Consider the following 19,686-nt stretch of genomic DNA (forward strand, 5'->3'; position numbering starts at 1 on the left):
TTCTATGTATATGTGTGAAAATACCTTTTGACCCACAGCCAAACATTTTGATTTACCACCATCCGCTTCAATGAAAAATTATCTCCCAAAAAGATAAAGCTATAAGTCATGAATTTACTGTGTGATACTATCCAGTAGAATGAAGGTATAAAAATAAAGGCATAAAATCAGCCATCATCAAAACTAAAGAACCAGGGCTGGCATTGTGGCACAGCAGGTAAAGCTACCACCTGCAATGCCGGCATCCCATATGGGTGCTGGTTCGTGTCCCAGAGCTCCATTTCTGAACCAGCTCCCTGCTGATGGCCTGGGTAAAGCAGCAGAAAATGGCCCAAGCATTTGTGCCCCTGACACCCATGTGGAAGACCTGAAAGAAGCTCCGGTTTTGGCCTGACTCCAGTCCTGGTCACTGTAGCCATATGGGGACTGAACAGCAGATGGTAGATCTCTCCCTCTATGTCTGACTTTCAAATAAATAAATGTATCTTTAATAAATAAATAAACAAATAAGCCAAAGAGCAAAAATAGGCATACAATAATAATACTGGAAGTGTTGAGAATGACACAAAATTGCTTATACTGTCAATATTAGCACAGAGCAGTGCCAAGAATAACCCAACAGATACCATAACTGTCAAAGGGACACATTCATTAGATTTAGAAATTTGGCTTACTGACTGGCTGCTAAGACCAGGGACATGTTTTAAAGAGACACACAATATTTTTTTAAAATATTTTATTTATGTATTTGAGAGGTAGAGTTAGAGTTAAAGTTGGAGTTAGAGAGAGAGAGAGAGAGAGAGAGAGAAAGGTTTTCCATTTGCTGGTTCACTCCCCAGATGGCCACTACAGCCGCAGCTGAGTTAATCCAAAGCCAGGCACCAGGAGCTTCCTCCAGGTCTCCCATATGAGTGCAGGGGCCCAAGAACTTGGCCATTTTCCACTGCTTTCCTAAGCACTTTCCTAAGCATTTTCTACTGCTTTTCCATTTTCCACTGCTTTCATAAGCAGAGAGCTGGACTGGAATGGTGACAGCCAGGACTTGAACCAGCATTCATATGGGATTCTGGAGTCGCAGGCGGAGGCTTAGCCCACTACACTACTGCGCCTGCCCCGAGACACAATATTATAGACACATATCATAGGTGTATTTAAACTGGACTTACCGTCAGAGTGAAGACCACTCTTAAAGAGTGATGAAGGAATAATGTCTCAGCGTAGATACTTAATGCGTACATCACTGATTTCTACTTGATATAAGACTAAATAACTACCTGACTCTGAGATTAGATAAAAGTAGAAGGATATACTGCAAAGGCTGATGACATAACTTATTTCTGGGGCCGGCACTGTGGCAGAACAGATTAAGTTGCCATCTGCAGTGCTGGCATCCCATATGGGTACCTGTTTGAGTTTCAGCTGCTCCACTATCAATCCAGCTCCCTGCTAATGTATCTGGGAAAGCAGCAGAGGATGGCTCAAGTCCTTGGGCCCCTGTACCCATGTGGGAGACCTGGAAGAAGTTCGTGGCTCGTGGCTTTGACCTGGCCCAGCCCTCGGCCGTTACAGCCATTTGGGAAGTGAACCAGCGGATGGAAGACCTCTTTCTCTGTCTCTCCTTCTCTCTCTGTAACTCTGCCTTTCAAATAAATAAATCTTAAAAAATTTATTTCCCATTAAACAAATGAAAATGAAAATCACCTGTTTATGTATTTAAAATGTTGCAAACAGTGAAGACAGTAAAAAGGAAGCATAAAGTAGGGAATAGTAATAGAAGGAATAATAAGAAGCTACTAATTCTACAACTATTTACTGAGCACTCACAATGTCAGGCATTACGGATGGAAAGATAACTGACAGAGACAATGGGCCTGAGCTCAAGGTCCATGGTACACACAAGAAATTCTTCCCCCAAGCCATGCTCTGCTGTCCACCTGTGGAGCTCTTTCAAGAGTAAAAACAAAAGGAAGGCCAACCTGAGTGCAGGCTCAACATCACTCTCCTGAAACACTTGGGAAGAGAATCTCAGATTTTGTAATGTTTGCACATACATAATGAAATATTTTGGGGATAGGACCTAAGTCTAAACATGAAATTCATGTAGGTTTCACATACTTTACGTACATACGCTGAAGGTACTTTTATAAACTATTTTTATTGTGCCTGCTTTTCTGAGGATGTCATATAATGAGTACCTTAGCTCCTGAATGGCTGCATTTTGACTGCAATCCAACATTAGGTCAGGTGTAGACTTTTCCACTTGCAGGGTCATGTCAGTGCTCTGACTTCTGGTTTTTCAGATTAGGGACAGTCAACCTATATATCAACTTTTAATACTATAAATGAAAGCAGTTAGGGGCCGGCGCCATGGCTCACTTGGTTAATCCTCTGCCTGTGGTGCCAGCATCCCATACGGGCACCGGATTCTGTCCCAGTTGCTCCTCTTCCAGTCCAGCTCTCTGCTGTGGCCCAGGAAGGCAGTGGAGGATGGCCCAAGTGCTTTGGCCCTGCACCCGAATGGGAGACCAGGAGGAAGCGCCTGGCTCCTGGCTTCGGATCAGCGCAGTGCGCCGGCCGCAGTGCGCCAGCCGTAGCGGCCGTTTCGGGGTGAACCAATGGAAAGAAGACCTTTCTCTCTGTCTCTCTCACTGCCTAACTCTGCCTGTCAAAAAAAAAAAAAAAAAAATGAAGTCCAGGGCTGAGTGTTTGCCACTGCAGTTAAGGCCCCACTTGGGATGCCATGTCCCATACTGGAGTGCCTTGTGGGAGTCCCAGCTACAGGCTTCCAATACAGCTTCCTGGAAATGGCACCTGGGAGGCAGCAAATAACAAAGCTCAAGTACCTGGGAGACCTGGATGGAGTTCCAGGCCCCTGGCTTTCTCCTGTCTCAGACAACCCTGGGTGCTGCAGGCATTTGGGGAGTGATCGATAGAACAAAGATCTGACCTCAGAGCTTAGAACTTCAACACAGGAATTTTTGGAGGACACAGACATTTGGTCTATCACAAGGATAGATGAGGAAACTGAAGCAAAGAGAAGTTAAGCAACTCACTCAGAGTCACAGAGCTCATCTGTGACACAGAGGGGATTCAGATTCTGGCAAGGTGGCGGCTAATCGTGGAGAACTGATTCGAAGCTCTTCTAAGTACAAGTCCAAGATCAAAATGCCAGTGGACTCAGCAACTGGTGAGGGCCTGCTTCCCTTTCATGTGCAGGGCTCCACTGCTTCCTCACAGTGGAGGGAGGAAAGGCGTACTCTGGAGTCACATGAGTGCTCCGCCCTTGTGACCTAACCATTTCCCAAAGCCCCACCTCCAACCACCATCACCTGGGGGACTAGGCTTCAGCATACAAATTCTGAGAGGACAAACACATAAAATAGGGTTCTCATGCTTTTTCTGTAAGGAGATTTTTTTAAAAGATTTATTTATTTATTTATTTATTTGATGCAGAGTTACAGAGAGAGGGAGAGACAAAGTTCTTCCATCCGCTGATTCTCTCCCCAGATGGCTGCATTGGCTAGAGCTGGGTTGATCTGAAGCCAGAAGCCAAGAGCTTCTTCCAGGTTCCCCATGTGGGTACAGGGGCCCAAGCACTTGGGCCATCCTCCACTGCTTTCCCAGGCCATAAATAGAGAGCTGGATCGGAAAAGGAGCAGCCAGAACACGAATCGGCGCCCATATGGGATTCTGGTGCCGCAGGCGGAGCCTTAGCCTACCATACCACAGCACCAGGCCCTCTGTAAGAAGACTTTCACAATGAAAGCACAGGGGTGGAAGTTTGTCCTAGCGGTTAAGATGCTGCATCACACATTGGAGTGCTCTGCATCTTGACTTCAACTTCCTGCTACAGACCTTCAAGTATTTGGGTTCCTGAACCCCACCTGGGAGATGTGCATTGAGCTCCTGGTCCCCAGCTTCAGCCCTGCCCAGCCCTGCCGTTATGAGCACCTAGGGAGCAACCCAGTAGATGGGAACTCTGCCTGCCTGCCTGCTTGTCCGCATTTCAAGTAAATAAATTTTTTTCCAAAAGTACAGCTTCTCAGAAAATACTAATTTTTATTTAAAAAAAAAACAAGTAAGTTAAATACTCTTCCAAATTGAATAACAATACATTCATGTTTCATGAAATTAATCTGGTGGCTTGTAACCAACATTTCTTAATGAAATATACAGAAGAGAAAAATATCAAAGAGCATTGCATAAAGTAATAGTTATATGCTATTTCCTGAGACAACACTTCTATATATGATATACAAATGCTGGCTATGATGGAAAAATTTTATACCATAAGGTACCTTAAAAAAACAAACAAACAAACTCACTGCCACTGAGGTAGGAAGGGATAAGAAAACTTTTGACCATGATTTCATCTGCTGCTGTCAAACTCATAGACTCTGTTACTATGCTTATAAATGTTCTTTTTTATGTTATCCTCAGTCACAGAATTCCTTAAACCCTACAGTTCTGTTCTGCTTCACTTAGTTCTCAGCTGCCAATCAGAGAAGGTGCTAATTGTTCACCGGAACGTTTTTTAAGGATTTATTTACTTATTTGAAAGGTAGAGTGAGACAGAGAGAGAATGCTCTCCCATTCACTGGTTCACTCCCCCAAATGCCCACAACAGCCAGGGCTAGCCCAGGCCAAAGCCAGGAAACAGGAACTCCATCAGGATCTCCCAAGTGGGTGGCAGGAATCCAAGTACTTGGGCCTTCATCTGCTGCCTCCCAGTTCAAGCACCTGGGACTCAACACAGGCACTCAGATATGAGACGCAGGTGTCACAAGCAGCAGCTTAACCCACTGCACTACAACGCCTACCTTGCACTGGAACTTTTTTTTTTTTTAAGATTTATTTATTTATTTGAAAGGCAGAGTTACAGAGAGAGAAACAGAGAAAGAGATCTTCCATTCACTGGCTCATTCCCCAAATGGCCACGACAACCAGGAGTGGGTCAGACCAAAGCCAGGAGCTTCATCTAGGTCTCCCACATGGGTGCAGGGGCCCAAGCACTTGGGCCATCTTCAGCTGCTTTCCCAAGCACTTAGCAGGGAGCTGGATTGCAAGTGGAGCAGCCAGGACAATGCAGACTGCAACTTAACCTGCTATACCACAACACTGGCCCTTAGCACTGAACTTTCCTTTTTTTTTTGACAGACAGAGTTAGACAGTGAGAGAGAGAGACAGAGAGAAAGGTCTTCCTTTGCTGTTGGTTCACCCCTGAAATGGCTGCTACAGCCGGTGCACTGCGCCAATCCGAAGCCAGGAGCCAGGAGCTTCGAGCTTCCTCCTGGTCTCCCATGCAGGTGCAGGGCCCAAGCACTTGGGCCATCCTCCACTGCCCTCCTGGGCCACAGCAGAGAACTGGACTGGAAGAGGAGCAACTGGGACAGAATCCGGCGCCCCGACCGGGATTAGAACCCGGGGTGCCAGCACCGCAGGCGGAGGATTAGCCTACAGCCAGCCTGAACTTTCAAGCACTCTTTGCTCCACTGCTCTCCCTAAAAAATCATTTCAAGGTGCGCATTGGCACCATGGTTAAGACGCTACTTGGGACACCTACATCCTAAACCAGAATGCCTCGATTTGAGTCCTAGCTTCATTCTCCATTCCAGCTTTCTGCTCATGCACACCCTGGGAGGCAGCAGGTGATGATTCAAGTACCTGGGTCCCTGTCACTCATAAGGGAGAGCCAAGGGGCTGGCACTGTGGTGTAGCGAGCAGAGCCGCCACCTCCAGTACCGGCATCCTATATGGACACCGGTTCAAGTCCCGGCTGCTCCACTTCCGATCTGGCTCTCTGCTATGGCCTGGGAAAGCAGTGGAGGATGGTCCAAGTCCTTGGACCCCTGCACCCACGTGGGAGACCCAGAACAAGCTCCTGGCTCCTACCTTCGGATCAGCACAGCCATCTCTCTCTGCCTCTCCTTCTCTCTTTGTGTAACTCTGACTTTCAAATAAGTAAATAAATCTTAAAAAAAAAGGGGGGGGGGCAAACTGAGTTCTCAGTCTTACCCAGCTCCAGATTTTGTGGGCATTTATGGAGTGAACTAGTATATGGGAGATCTCCCTCTGACTCTCAAATAAAAATAAATAAATAGCATTTAAGAATTCTTTAGGCAATGGTTGATCTCTGGCAAATGCTAATAAGCCCCTATCTCTGCCTCTTAACTGCAAATTAATGGAATCTTTCAGCCTAAAAAAAAAGTATTCTTTCCCCCATTCCTTGTTTTTTCCTCTCCCTTCTCCTAATTACTACATTCTTAGAGATTAGATTCCCCTCTCATTTTTTCAGTTTTCCAAATTATTCTAAATAGAAATGCCCATAGTTTTAAAAAATGAAGGCACTCTTCCTCACAGGGAAAAAATACAAATGGGAAAGACAAGGAGCTTCTAATATCACAATGGAAAAGCAAACTGAAGACTGACAGAGAGAAAAACAAGAGACCATCTGAGGGTTTTTCAAAAAGTTTATGATAGCACAGGCAATTAGCCTAGCAGTTGAGGTACCAGTAAGGACACCTGGATCACTCATTGAAGGATATGAAAAAAACTGGGGACCAGCACTGTGGCACAGCAGATTAAGCTGCCACTTACAACACTGGCATCCCCCATAATAGTGCCAGTCTGAATCCTGGCTACTCTGCTTCTGATCCAGCTTCCTGCTAATGCAGCTGGAAAAGCAGTGGAAGATGGCTCAAGTACTTGGGCACCTGCCACCCATGTGGGAGACCCAGACTAAGTTCCAGACTCAAACAGACATATTTTAAAAGTTTGGGGAAGAGGGACAAGCATTTGGTGTAGTGAAGTCGCCATTCAGGATATCCACACCCCATATCAGAGCAGCTAGGTTACAGTCCTGGACCTGCTCTTTTTTTTTTTTTTTTTTATCTTTTATTTAATGAATATAAATTTCCAAAGTACGACTTATGGATTACAATGGCTTCCCCCCCATACCGTCCCTCCCACCCACAACCCTCCCCTTTCCCACTCCCTCTCCCCTTCCATTCACATCAAGATTCATTTTCGATTATCTTAATATACAGAAAATCAGCTTAGTATACATTAAGTAAGGATTTCAACAGTTTGCTCCCACACAGAAACATAAAGTGAAAAATAATAGATGATTTTTTTAAATGATGATGAAATCAGATCAGACCTATTGTCATGTTTAATCATTTCAGTTCACAATTGATCATAATGAAAGGACTAAGAGTCAAAGGGAGCACATAAACAAGTCTAGTACCTGCTAACACTAACCGATAGAATAAATAAAGGGGAAAGTGATCCAACATGGGAAGTGAGATACTCAGCAGACTCATAGAATGGCGGATGTCCTAAATAGCACTCTGGCCTCAGAATCAGCCCTAAAGGCACTCGGATCTGGCTGAAAAGCCCATGAGAGTATTTCAGGCATGGAAAGCCAAGACACTCTGGCAAAAAGATCTCTGTGAGTGAGATCCCAGTGGAAAGAACAGGTCTTCAAAGTAGGAGATACCTTTCTCTGAAGGGAGGAGAGAACCTCCACTTTGCCTAAACAAGATAAGAGTCGGAGAACTCAAGGGGCTTCCATAGCCTTGGAAACTCATGACTGGTGCATAGGGAGATTACTGATGCCATAAACAGGAGTGTCAATTTGTAAAGTCAACAACAGGAGTCACGGTGCACTTACTCCTCATGTAGGATCTCTGTCCTTAATGTGCTGTACATTGAGGCTTAATGCTATAACGAGTACTCAAACAGTATATTTCACTTTGTGTTTCTATGGGGGTGCAAACGGTTGAAATCTTTACTTAATGTATACTAAACTGATCTTCTGGCCCTGCTCTTGATTCCAGCTTCCCGCTAATGCCCACTCTGGGACACAGCAGGTGATGGCTCAAGTACTTGGGTCCCTGCCACCCTTCCTGTCTCTGAGCTTCAGCCTGGCCCAGTGCTGGCTGTTGTGGGCATCTGGGGAGTAAGACAGCAGATGAGATGTCTCTCTGTCTCTTTGCCTTCCAAATAAATAAGTTAAAAAAATTGTAAGTGTGAGATTTATTTAAAAAAAAAAAAGGAATATCTACAAAGTGGCAGGCTGCAGTCATGAAAACAAACTAAACCACATTTTAGACGAATCTCAAAGGAAAGGGAATCACAGAAAAATGAATCCACATATGTAGTCTCAAAAATCAGCAAAAACCTAAATAATTCAAAAAGTTTGTGGAAAAAAATAGAATTTAGATTTGATTAAAAAAAAGAAATTGAAATCCATGCAGTTTTCTCACAGTATACATTTTCTATTACCTTTTTGAAGACCTCCTCATACACTGTTTAGGGATACATATGGAAACATAATAACCAAAAGCAAGAATTAACCAGCACAAAATTCAGAATACTGGGTAGGCACTATGGTTTTGTGGGCTAAGCCTCTGCCTGCTGCACCGGCATCCCACGTGGCACTGGTTTGTGTCCTGGCTGCTCCTCTTCCAATCCAGCTCTCTGCTATGGCCTGGGAAAGCAGTAGATGGCCCAAGTGCTTGGGCCCCTGCACCCGTGTGGGAGACCCAGAGAAGCTCCTGGCTCTTGGCTTTGGATCTGCCCAGCTCCAGCCATTGCGGCCATTTGGGGAGTGAACCAACAGATGGAAGTCCTTACTCTCTGTCTCTCCCTCTCTGTCTGCAACTCTAGCTCTCAAAAAAATAAATCTTTAAAAATAAATAAATAAAATTTTAAAAAGTTAGAATACTGGTTAACTGTGGTGGAGGAAAGGAGCTGGAATACAAGAGAATGGATGGAGTCTTCAAAGGAACTGTTAATTATTTTGTGACAGCCTTGTTTGCATACTGATATAATTTGAATGCACACTATTTTCAAAAGAAAGATTATGTCATGGGTGAGAATCTACATTAAAAAATCATGTAACAGTCAAATTTATGCACTGACAGAATATACACTTCTCTCACATTTAATATGAGATCCTTTGACCACTCCACAAATAATTCTAAAATTTAGGGAAAAATGAAATGGAAAGGTAAAACTCAACAACAGAAAAACCACCTAATTTTTAGAAGGGGCAAAAGTCCTTCCTACCAGACACATCACCAAAGATTCACAGATAGCAAACAAGCCCACACAAAGATGGTCCCCATCAGCTGTCCTCAGGGAAACGCAATCAAAACACGGAAATCCCCATCCACGGTGGCCCAAGTCGAGAACACCGACAACACCAATGGCTGATGAGGATGTCTAGAACACAAACTCTCACTTATCTCTGGTGGGAAGGTAAAGTCAAGTTGGCAGCTTCTCCAAAAAACATGCTGGTACCAAATGACCCAGTGATCACGCTACTTGGCATTCACCCAAAGGAGTTAAAAACTTATGTCCACACAGAAACCTGTACACACACACGTTTACAGCAGCTTTATTCCTAACTGCCAAAACTCCAAAGTGCCAAGGTGTACCCCAGTAAGTGAATGGATAAACAAACTGGTACATGCAGACAACGGACGATTCCTCAGTGCTAAAAAGAACAGAACTACTCAGCTATGAAAAGCCATGAGGGACCTCAAATGCTCACTACAAAGTGAAAGATGCCAATCTCAGTATGAGTCCAGCTCCCTGGCAGACTGGGAAAGCCACAACTACGGAAACAGTTAGATCAGTGGTTGCCAGCAGTTGAGGGGAAAGACCAACCAACAGGCAGAGCCCAGAGGATCTTCATGGCAATGAAGAGAGAGAGGCTATTGCAATGGTGGACACGGGTAAGGTCTGTCCAACACGAGGAGTCAGCACTAATGTAAACTGTGGACCTGGAGTGATAAGGCCTGCCAGCGAGGGAACAAAAGCACACTCACACACTTGGTTGTGGGCTGGGCCCCTGCAGAAGGCTCAGTACCCCCCCGCCAGGCAGGGGGCATGTGGGCATCTCAACACCGTTCTCTCATTTTTGCTGCTGCCAACCTAAGCACTCCTTTAAAAAAATGGGTTTTTAACCTAAAGAAAAATTACAAGCATATCATACCGTAAACAAGTCTTCCTGCTCCTCTCCCTACCTTGGTATTTTCCTCAGTAGGCCAAATCTTTAACTCCTGTTTCAGCTGAAATCCGTGGCAAGCCGAAGAGGCCTCCTAGCTACATCCAATGAACAGCTTTGCTTTATCCATCACACGGATGGGCAGTTTAACATGGGGCCCGCCATTCGATCAAGAAAAACCCAAAATGACTGGATGAGCAATGCCCAAGGCAGGAGCCTCCGGGTCGGTGGTCTGCAAATCCCGCCACGTACGTGAAAAACACTTTGGACCGGAAGCGCTTACAAATCTAAGACGGTACGTTTTTCCCCTTTTACTTTCTAGCAAATGAAAATCACCACCACAGGAACTGTCCCAAGCGGCTACACACACGGAACACCGAGGAGCCTCCAAATCACGCCCCCAATTCAAGAAATTAAAGCCAAATGAGGTGTTTGGAAAATGTGCCTTCAATTTTATCTTCTCCTGAACCTGACCCGTTCTTCAGTTTCCTGATGGGCGGTAGCACCGGGCCAACCACCCTGAGAGCCCCGAGATGCGCGCCTCATCCCACTCCCCAACCCCTCCCCTCTCAAGCCCCCACAAACCCACCGCCCCTGAAACTCCACGCCTGCCCTTCTCTCGACCGCTGAAACCCACGCCCCTCCAGCCTCAGCGCCCCAGCGCCGCACCCCCACGTCCCCTGCCCTGGGTCCCCGCAGCGCCGACGCTCGCCCCCCACCCCAGGGGTCCCCAGTCCCCACTGAGCCTTCCGCCCACAGCAGCTGCGGCCCCGCAGCCCCAGCACAGCGGCCCCCCGGGCCGAAGCCCTCAGCCTCCGCCAGCCCAGCCCTGCCCTGCCCAGCCCAGCCCGCTAGGCCCAGACACAGGCCCCGAGGCCTCGGCCGCCCTCCTCCTCACCGTGTCGGCCCCGGAGCCCTCTTCCTTGGCCCCGTCCGCGCCCTCCCCGACCGCAGCCTCCAGCCCAGCGTCGGAGCTGCCTAGCGGCTCCAGGGGCGCAGGCTGCAGCTGCCGCTCGGGGTCCGGAGGTGCCTGCTCCATGGCTGCAGTTCCGCGCGCCGAGCCCAGTGCGCCTGCGCCGCCGCCGGGGCCGCCGCCGCCCCGCCCCTCCCGGCCCGCCCCAGGGGGGGCGCGACCCGGGTGCGTTCCCCGAGCGGGACTGGTGACAGATGGGCCGGTGGAGGAAGCGTTTGGCTCCCGAGTCAGGAGAATCAGAAATCTAGGAGAACTCGTAGAGGTAGGGAAGACAGAGAGAGAGAGAAACAAGCAGGGAAGGTGAACACCAGAAGCAGGCATGGGAACCATTCCGTGGACGCAGAGGAAGCTGAAGGCTGTGGTCCGACCATCCCCCCTCTCGGCCCCTGCCTGGACTCCAATTATTATTATTGTTATTTAAAGATTTATTTATTTATTTTAAAGTCAGAGCTACAGAGAGGCAGCGGGGGGTGGGGTGGGGGGGAAAGTCTTTGATTCACTAATTCACTCCCCTAGTGACTGCAATGTCCAGAGCTGTGCCAATCCGAAGCCGGGAGCCTCCTCCTGGTCTCCCATATGGGTGCAGGGGCCCAAGGACTTGGGCCATCTTCTGCTTTCCCAGGCCATAGCAGAGAGCTAGATCAGAAGAGGAGCAGCTGCAACTAGAACCAATGCCCATGTGGGATGCCAGAGCTGCAGGCGTCGGCCCAACCCTGATGACATTTAATATATATCCCTTCAAGTATTATATATACATACAAATATATACATATATACAGTAAAAATGGGATCACACTATAAAGCTATTTGATTTTTTTAAAAAATATTTAAAGATTTATTTATTTGAAAGGCAGAGTTTCAGAAAGGAGGGAGTGAGAGAGAAATCTTCCATCTGCTGGTTCACTCTGCAAATCGATACAACTCTCAGGGCTGGGCCAGGCCAAGGCCAGGAGCCAGGAGCTTCCTCTAAGTCTCCCACATAGGGGTGCAGGGGCACAAACACTTGGGCCATTCTCTGCTTTCCCTGGCACATTTGCAGTGAGCTGGATCAGAAGTGGAGAAGCTGGACTTGAACCTGTGCCCATACGGGATGCCAGTGCTGCAGGCCATGGCTTGAACCCACTGCATTACAGCATTGGCCCCTAAAATAATTTTTTAAAGATGCATTTTATTTATTTGAAAGGCAGAGTGACAGAGAAAGAAGTGTCTTCCATTTGCTGGTTCATTCCCTGAATGGCTACCTCAACCAGGTCTGGACCAGGCCAAAGCCAGGAGACAGGAACTTCATATGCATTTCCCAGGTGGGTGGCAGGCATCCAAACACATGGGCCATCTTCCACTGCCTTCCCAGGTACATTAGCAGGGAGCTGGATCAGAAGCAGAATAGCCAGGACTAGAACCGGTACTCCTGTATGGGATGTCAGCATCACCAGTGGTATATCCTGCTACACCACAATGCCAGTCCCCAATTTTTTTAAACTATTTTTTTTGAAAGTCAGAGTTATGCAGAGAGAGGAGAGGCAAAAAGAGAGAGAGAGAAGTCTTCCATCCAATGGTTCACTTCTTAATTGGCTGCAATGGCAGGAGCTGCGCCGATCTGAAGCCAGGAGCCAGGAGCTTCTTCCTGGTCTCCCACACAGGTGCAGGAGCCCAAGGTTGTGGGCCATCATCTACTGCTTTCCCAGGCCACAGCAGAGAGCTGGATGGGAAGTGGAGCAGCCGGGTCTCGGACCTGCACCCGTATGGGATGCCGATGCTTCAGGCCAGGGCATTAACCTGCTGCGCCACAGCACCAGCCCCTTAAACTCTTTTTAAAAAAGGTTTACTGGCCGGCGCCGCGGCTCACTAGGCTAATCCTCCGCCTTGCAGTGCCAGCACACCGGGTTCTAGTCCTGATGGGGGCGCCGGATTCTGTCCCGCTTGCCCCTCTTCCAGGCCAGCTCTCTGCTGTGGCCAGGGAGTGCAGTGGAGGATGGCCCAAGTGCTTGGGCCCTGCACCCCATGGGAGACCAGAAGTACCTGGCTCTCTGGGAGACCAGAAGTACCTGGCTCCTGCCATCGGATCAGTGTGGTGCGTCGGCCGCAGCACACCAGCCGCGGTGGCCATTGGAGGGTGAACCAACAGCAAAGGAAGACCTTTCTCTCTCTCTCTCTCTCACTGTCCACTCTGCCTGTCAAAAAAAAAAAAATTTACTTATTTTTTTTTTATTTGACAGGTAACTAGAACCTGGCGCCCACATGGGATGCCGGCCCTGCAGCAGAAGATTAAACAAGTGAGCCACAGCCCCAGCCCCGGCCCCAGATTTACTTATTTATTTGAAAGAGTTGCAGAGAAGAAGGGAGAGAGAGAGAGAGAGAGAGAGATCTTCCATCCACTGGCTCACTCCCCAGATGGCTGCAACTGCCAGAGCTGGGCTGCTTTTCTCAGGCACATTAGCAGGGCTTTAGATCAGAAATGGAGCAGCCGGCTGGCACCGCAGCTAACTAGGCTAATCCTCTGCCTGTGTAGCCGGCACCCCAGGTTCTAGTCCTGGTTGCTCCTCTTCTAGTCCAGCTCTCTGCTGTGGCCCGGGAGGGCAATGGAGGATTGTCCAGGTCCTTGGGCCCTGCAACCACATGGGAGACCAGGAGAAAGCACCTGGCTCCTGGCTTGGATCAGCGCAGTGCACCGGCCGTAGTAGCCAATTGGGGAGTGAACCAACAGAAGGAAGACCTTTCTCTCTGTCTCTCCTCTCACTGTCTAACTCTGCCTGTCAAAAACAAAAAGAAGTGGAGCATCCAGGACTCAACATCCACATGAGATTCTGCGTCCCAGGTAGTGCCTTTACCTGTTGTACCACAACACCAGCCCCTGTTTTCTTACACTTTAATTCATTCATTAGTCCACTCAACATTTTAAAAAATTTATTGCAGAGACACAGAGACACGGACTGACAGAGCTCTCACCCAATGGTGAGAACCCACACGCCTGTAATGGCCAGGACCACACTGGGCCAAAGCAGAGCGCCAGGAACTCAATCTAGGTCTCCCATGTGGATAGCAGCAGCCCAGCTACTTGCATGACCTGCGGCCTCCCAGGATCTGCACTGGCAGGAAACCGGAACCAAAAGGCGCAGCTGGGGTCGAGTCTGCCGACTCCAGAGCGAGACTAGGACGTCTTAACTGCCAGACCTAACCTCCACCCTCTATAACACTATTTCAGAATTTACTTCATTTTACTTAATACAGTAAGAACACCTTTATATGTGAGTAAATCTTTCTACATAATCTTCCTAATGGCCAAAAGCATTCTATGATAACATTATTATGATTTATTTAATCCTATAAAGGTCTATACTTATAATTTAAATTGAATCCAAGCTTGAGTTTCACAAACACTGCAGTGACCATCCTTCTACATAGCTTTGCTGTGGACCCAGCCACTTGTTTCCCTAGGCTAACTAGGAATTGGATTTTAAGGAAATTTTCATTTAAACTCTGATAGATTATCTGATGGATTACTTTTACTCTATTACAAAATAATGTGTTTCAAAAAAAAGTGGATATTTATATACATTAGATAATACACCTTGACCTTGGGCTGCCTATAAACTAACACATTCTTTTTGATAAAGAGACAGCAACTAGTGTTTATATAAAAAGCCTGGTGTGCGGGAAGTCAGTCCTTCAGTCGGTCCATCTTTGGGATGCTCTGCCCAGTAGCCTGCATCACAACAGCTGCAGTTCTTCTGTGCTGGCACTTTGCATACCTTCCCACCCTGCAGTGTCCAGGCAGGCATTATTTTCTTCATTTCACAGAGGAAGAAGCATGCTCAGGTAATAGCCAACAAGGTCACGCAGCCAGTAACTACAGGAAAGACTTGAGATTCAAACCCAGATTTGTAGGACAGTCAGAAACCAAGCTCTTGGCCTATGTGACTTCTTTGCGTGCAAGAAAGGAAGAAGAGAGCGGGCCAGTGGGGCTCGAGGTGTGGTACAGCGGGTTGAACGGCTGCTTGGGATGCCTGCATTCCATTTCCCAGTGCCTGGGATTGAGTCCTACCTCTGCTTCCCGCTAATGTACCTGGGAGGCAGCAGACAATGATCCCAGAACCTGGGAGACCTGGATGGAGTTCCTGGCTCCTGGCTTCAGCCTGGCCCAGCCCAACCAGCCAGTAAAGAATCTATCAATCTCTCTCTCTCTCTCCCCCTCTCTCTCTCCCTCTTTCTCTCCCTCTCTCTCTCTCCCCCTTTCAAATAATTATTTTAAAAAGAGGTCGATAGATTACTTACTTGGAAATCCATAAAGGCAGAGACACAGATGTGCCGTATTGTGACTCTGGAAACAGAAGGACACCTCCTCACCCCCAGCCCCCACTGGGGAGGGCTCGCCCTTGGGACCTGAGAGCGACCCGGCCAGGCTGGCTGTAAGGATGAGTGCCCCTCACTTGTCACCTCAGCCAGCAAGAGGAACTTCAGGCTTCTGTATCTGAACAGCATGCTTTACTTTTTCTTTTCGTCATTCATTTAACAGATATGAAAATCGCTGCACCCTATCATCTAGGTTCTCCGCTCCCTGCTGCTGGGATCTTCCTACTGTCCCCTGGCTGACCAGCCAGGGACTGTGCAGGGCACCCTCCTCCCCCCTCCTTCCCAGGGTCAGTGTGGAGGGCACCCTCCTCCCCCCTCCTTCCCAGGGTCAGTGTGGAGGGCACCCTCCTCCCCCCTCCTTCCCAGGGTCAGTGTGCAGGGCACCCTCCTCCCCGCTCCTTCCCAGGGTCAGTGTGGAGGACTTCAGCTGTTGTTCACAGCACAGGATCTCATTTGTCCCCTTCCTATCAGTGTCACTGTATTCTTTGGGAGCAGAGTCCCCAGAGCAATTCTTCACATGCGCCTTCTTCCCAGCCTCCCAGCACAGGAGCAGAAGCACTCGGATCCTTCCTTCACTACCCTGGGCCAATTATTTCAACTCAGCAGATGGGGCCCTTGAACTCCCAGGAGATCAACTCCTCCAGCATCCTACAGCAAGCCAGCTACCAAAATCTTCAGCAAAGAAATACTCCTTCCCTCTCAGATAACTTAAAGGTACTTTGAAGGACTGGTGTTGTGTCGTCACAAGTAAAGTTGCTGCCGGTAACCCCAGCATCCCATGTGGGTGTGGGTTCCTGTCCCAGCTGCTCCACTTCCAATCCAGCTCCTGGGAAAACCAGTGGAAGATGGCTCAAGTGCTTGAGCCCCTCCACCCTTGTGGGAAACCCAGATGAAGCTCCTGGCTCCTGGCTCCTGGATTTAGCCTGGCTCAGCTCTGGCTGTTGCGGCCATCTGGGGAGCGAACCAGTGGATCAGTGGGTGTTTCTGTAATTCTAACTTAAAATACAAACATTAAAAAAAAAAAAAAAAAACCCTTTGATAGAGGCCTTCCGAGGCAGATAGTTGTTTACAACTAGGAAACCTGACCTGATGGGCAGGGAGGAAGCACAGTTCATTGCCCAAGTATTTCAGGACAAATGATGTGGCACCTCTCTACCAACACCACACATCCAGTAATAGCACTTCACCTGTGAGGGTACTTCTGCAAGCTCAAAAGGAACCGGAAATTCATGCTCCAGACATGGAATTTTCTTTGGTATCCAGAAGTTGCCAGACTTGAAAATTAGGGCTGTCTAAAAGTCACTAAGGATTTATTACATATGGCATTTTGTTGTGGGAGATGTTTTTAGGAGTTCAAAAAAGGAAGTCATAATTACTCCCAACTCTTCAATCCTTGCCAGCAACCAACCATATCCAACCACTCAGACACAATTCTAGCTCTGGTCTGAATGCTTATGTCTCCCCACCCCCCACCCCCGATCATGTGCTGAAATCCTAACCTCTGAGGTTTTAGGACTTGGGGCTTTGGGGAGGTGATGAGGTCATGAGGGAAGGGTAGCGCCTCCAATGCGGGATTGGCAGTCCATGCTTGCTGCTCAGTGCTTTCCTAAGAAGCCCACAGGAGTTCATCCACCACTTCCCCCCCAGTGAGGACCCAGCAAGAAGATGGCTATGGGGCGGGAAACGAGCCCTCCTCAGGCCCCAGCAGACTGGCTGGAAGCTTGACCTCGACCTTCCAGCCTCCAGAACTGTGAGACAGAAGTCCGCTGTTTCTGAGCCCCCCAGGCTGTGGTGTTTGGTCACAGCAGCCCAGATGTTCCAAGATAATTCCCCAGAAATCATGCGGCGACTCTGCTCTGAGAAGGCTCAGACTGAACCCACTTGAATGAAACCAGAACAAAATCAAGCCTAAGTGTGTTTGTTTATACTGAAGGAAGTTCGTACAAGGGAGGGTCCAGGTGCTGTGTGCATATGCGACACTCTACGGGTGCCCAGGATTTGGTTTACACGGATGTGGTAAGACACACACACAGATGACTGTCGTGAAGGAAGGAGTGTTTTATACCCACAGCAAGAGGTACCACCTGGAGGAACCACCAGATTGCAAAGGAACCACTAGGGTGGGTCAGGGGGCAGGGAGGCCACAGGGGAACCATGGACAGGGGCCTTTCTTACAGCTTCCATGGGAACAGGCCAGGCAGAACCAGACACTTAGGACTGGCTAGGTTGAGTGACTTCTTCAGGCTGTGGAGGACAGGGTGGTCTGCTGCGTGGCCCCGGCACCGTTAGCGAAGGAGAATGAGGCTGCAGTGAGAGGGCTGACAAAGGAGGTGGCCAGGGCAAGGGGCCGGGGCTCCTTGTCCTGCAGGCCGTCGTTTACCACCTCTAGGGACTGGCCAGCCCTGGAAACAGGCCCCTGAGGGTCGGCAAGGCCCCACTATCAAAGCATGGAAAATATAGAAAAAAAGGCATTGTTAGGACATGTGCAGATGTATTGACTTCACTAACATATCCAGAGGCATTTGTGTAGTGACACGTGTGCAAAAACATAAAAATTGCAATTAGCAGGAAACTCAAAAGTCAGTCCAACTTTCTTTTTAAAAAAAAAAAAGATTTATTTATTTGAAAGAGTTACACAGAGAGGAGAGAGAGAGAGAGAGAGAGAGAGAGAGAGAGAGAGAGAGGTCTTCCATCCAATGGTTCACTCCCAAATTGGCTGCAATGGCCGGAGCTGCACCGATCCGAAGCCAGGAGCCAGGAGCTTCTTCCAGGTCTCCCACGCGGGTGCAGGGGCCCAAGGACTTGGGCCATCTTGTACTGCTTTCCCAGGCAGAGAGCTGGACTGGAAGTAGAGCAGCCAAGTCTGGAACTGGCGCCCATATGGGATACCAGCACTTCAAGCCAGGGCATTAGCCTGATGCACCACAGCGCCGGCCCCACCAGTCCAACTTTCTACTTGATACTGAAAGTCCCTGCCGATACTCCCACCACAGTGTTATCTACACCAGTGCTTGTAAAGAGTACCATGGATAGGGAAGCATATTATATGTTTCTAATGACCTTTAGTTCCATTTTTGCTAAAAAAGCAATGTATAGTCATCATTTTCAAAATTCAGAAATACCAAAAAGCAAAAAGAATATTAAAATTATCCATAACACCAGGACCCAGAAACAACCACCTTCACTATTTATATTTCTGAATGTCTTCCCTCCCCTTTTAAAAACAAATATATAAGTATAATAAAGATAGAATCATGTTCCCACTGGTTCACTCCCCAGAGTCTTATAACAGCCAGGGCTGGGCCAGGCCGAAGCTAGGAGCCAGAAACTCCATCTGGGTCTCCCATGTGGGTGGCAGAGGCGCAAGCACTTGGGCCATCATCTGCTGCGTTTCCAGGCACATTACAGGAAGCTGGATTGGAAGTACAGAGTAGCTGGGACTCAAAGCAGCACTCTCTCTGGGGGTAGGTGTCCCAAGCAGTGACAACCTGCTGTGCCACAGTGCCTGCCCTGCTCTACGACAGGAAGCTGGGGCCTACAAAACGAGGGTGCATGACTGGGTACCCCCTTTAATAGGCACCACCAAACTGTTCTCCAAAATGTGGAACAGGGGCCTTTCCTCTCTCTGTGTAACTCTGACTTTCAAATAAATAAATAAATCTTAAAAAAATGTGGAACAAATTACATTCCCTCTAATAATGTTTGAGAACACACATTTTCCTTAACTAACACCAGTTTTTGCTGTTTTCATCTCTGCTCAGAACTCCTTCTGGGTCTGCTATGTTGTTGGCAGGGACTCAAGTTACAAGAGCCACTATCTGCTCCCTCTCAGGCATGTTAGCAGGGAGCTGCATCAGAAGCAGAGTAGCCAGGACTTGAAGCAGGCACTCCATCCAGTATGGGATGTGGCTGTTCCAAATGGTGGCTTGGCTTGCTATGCCAACGTGCTTGCCCCTAGAGCTTTTTTTGTGAGAAAGGTTTTGATTCAAATTCTCTAAAGCATATAGGCCTTTCAGATTTTTTTTTTTTTTTTTTTTTTTTTTTTTGACAGGCAGAGTTGGACAGTGAGAGAGAGAGAGAGAGAGAGAAAGGTCTTCCTTCCACTGGTTCACCCCCCAAATGGCCGCTACAGCCGGAGCTATACTGATCTGAAGCCAGGAGCCAGGTGCTTCCTCCTAGTCTCCCATGTGGGTGCAGGGCCCAAGCACTTGGGCCATCCTCCATTGCCTTCCCACAGCAGAGAGCTGGACTGGAAGAGGAACAACTGGGACTACAACCCGGCGCCGATATGGGATGCCAGTGCCATAGGTGGAGGATTAACCAAGTGAGCCATGGCGCCAGCCCCAAG

At 48.2% G+C, this 19,686-nt stretch overlaps 1 protein-coding gene and 1 long non-coding RNA gene across 3 annotated transcripts in view; one reads left to right on the forward strand and one right to left on the reverse strand.

Annotated features, from left to right (window-relative positions):
- Positions 1-11,094, reverse strand: part of SNX4 (sorting nexin 4) — a 90,287-nt gene extending 79,193 nt beyond the window's left edge. For both annotated transcript variants that reach the window (XM_051859213.2, XM_002716413.5), the window contains exon 1: positions 10,914-11,094. In XM_051859213.2, coding sequence (XP_051715173.1) covers positions 10,914-11,054 — 141 coding nt within the window. In that variant the 5' untranslated portion in view covers positions 11,055-11,094. The remainder of the gene's footprint in view (positions 1-10,913) is intronic.
- A 52-nt stretch (positions 11,095-11,146) lies between these two features.
- LOC138849303 (uncharacterized) lies at positions 11,147-16,004 on the forward strand. The gene is made up of 3 exons (XR_011387966.1): positions 11,147-11,250; positions 13,205-13,261; positions 15,873-16,004. It is a non-coding gene; the product is annotated as an uncharacterized lncRNA (long non-coding RNA).
- The last annotated feature ends 3,682 nt before the right edge of the window (positions 16,005-19,686 follow it).

The sequence above is a fragment of the Oryctolagus cuniculus genome, chromosome 4 (genome assembly GCF_964237555.1).
Source record: "Oryctolagus cuniculus chromosome 4, mOryCun1.1, whole genome shotgun sequence".
Classification (NCBI taxonomy): Eukaryota; Metazoa; Chordata; class Mammalia; order Lagomorpha; family Leporidae; genus Oryctolagus; species Oryctolagus cuniculus.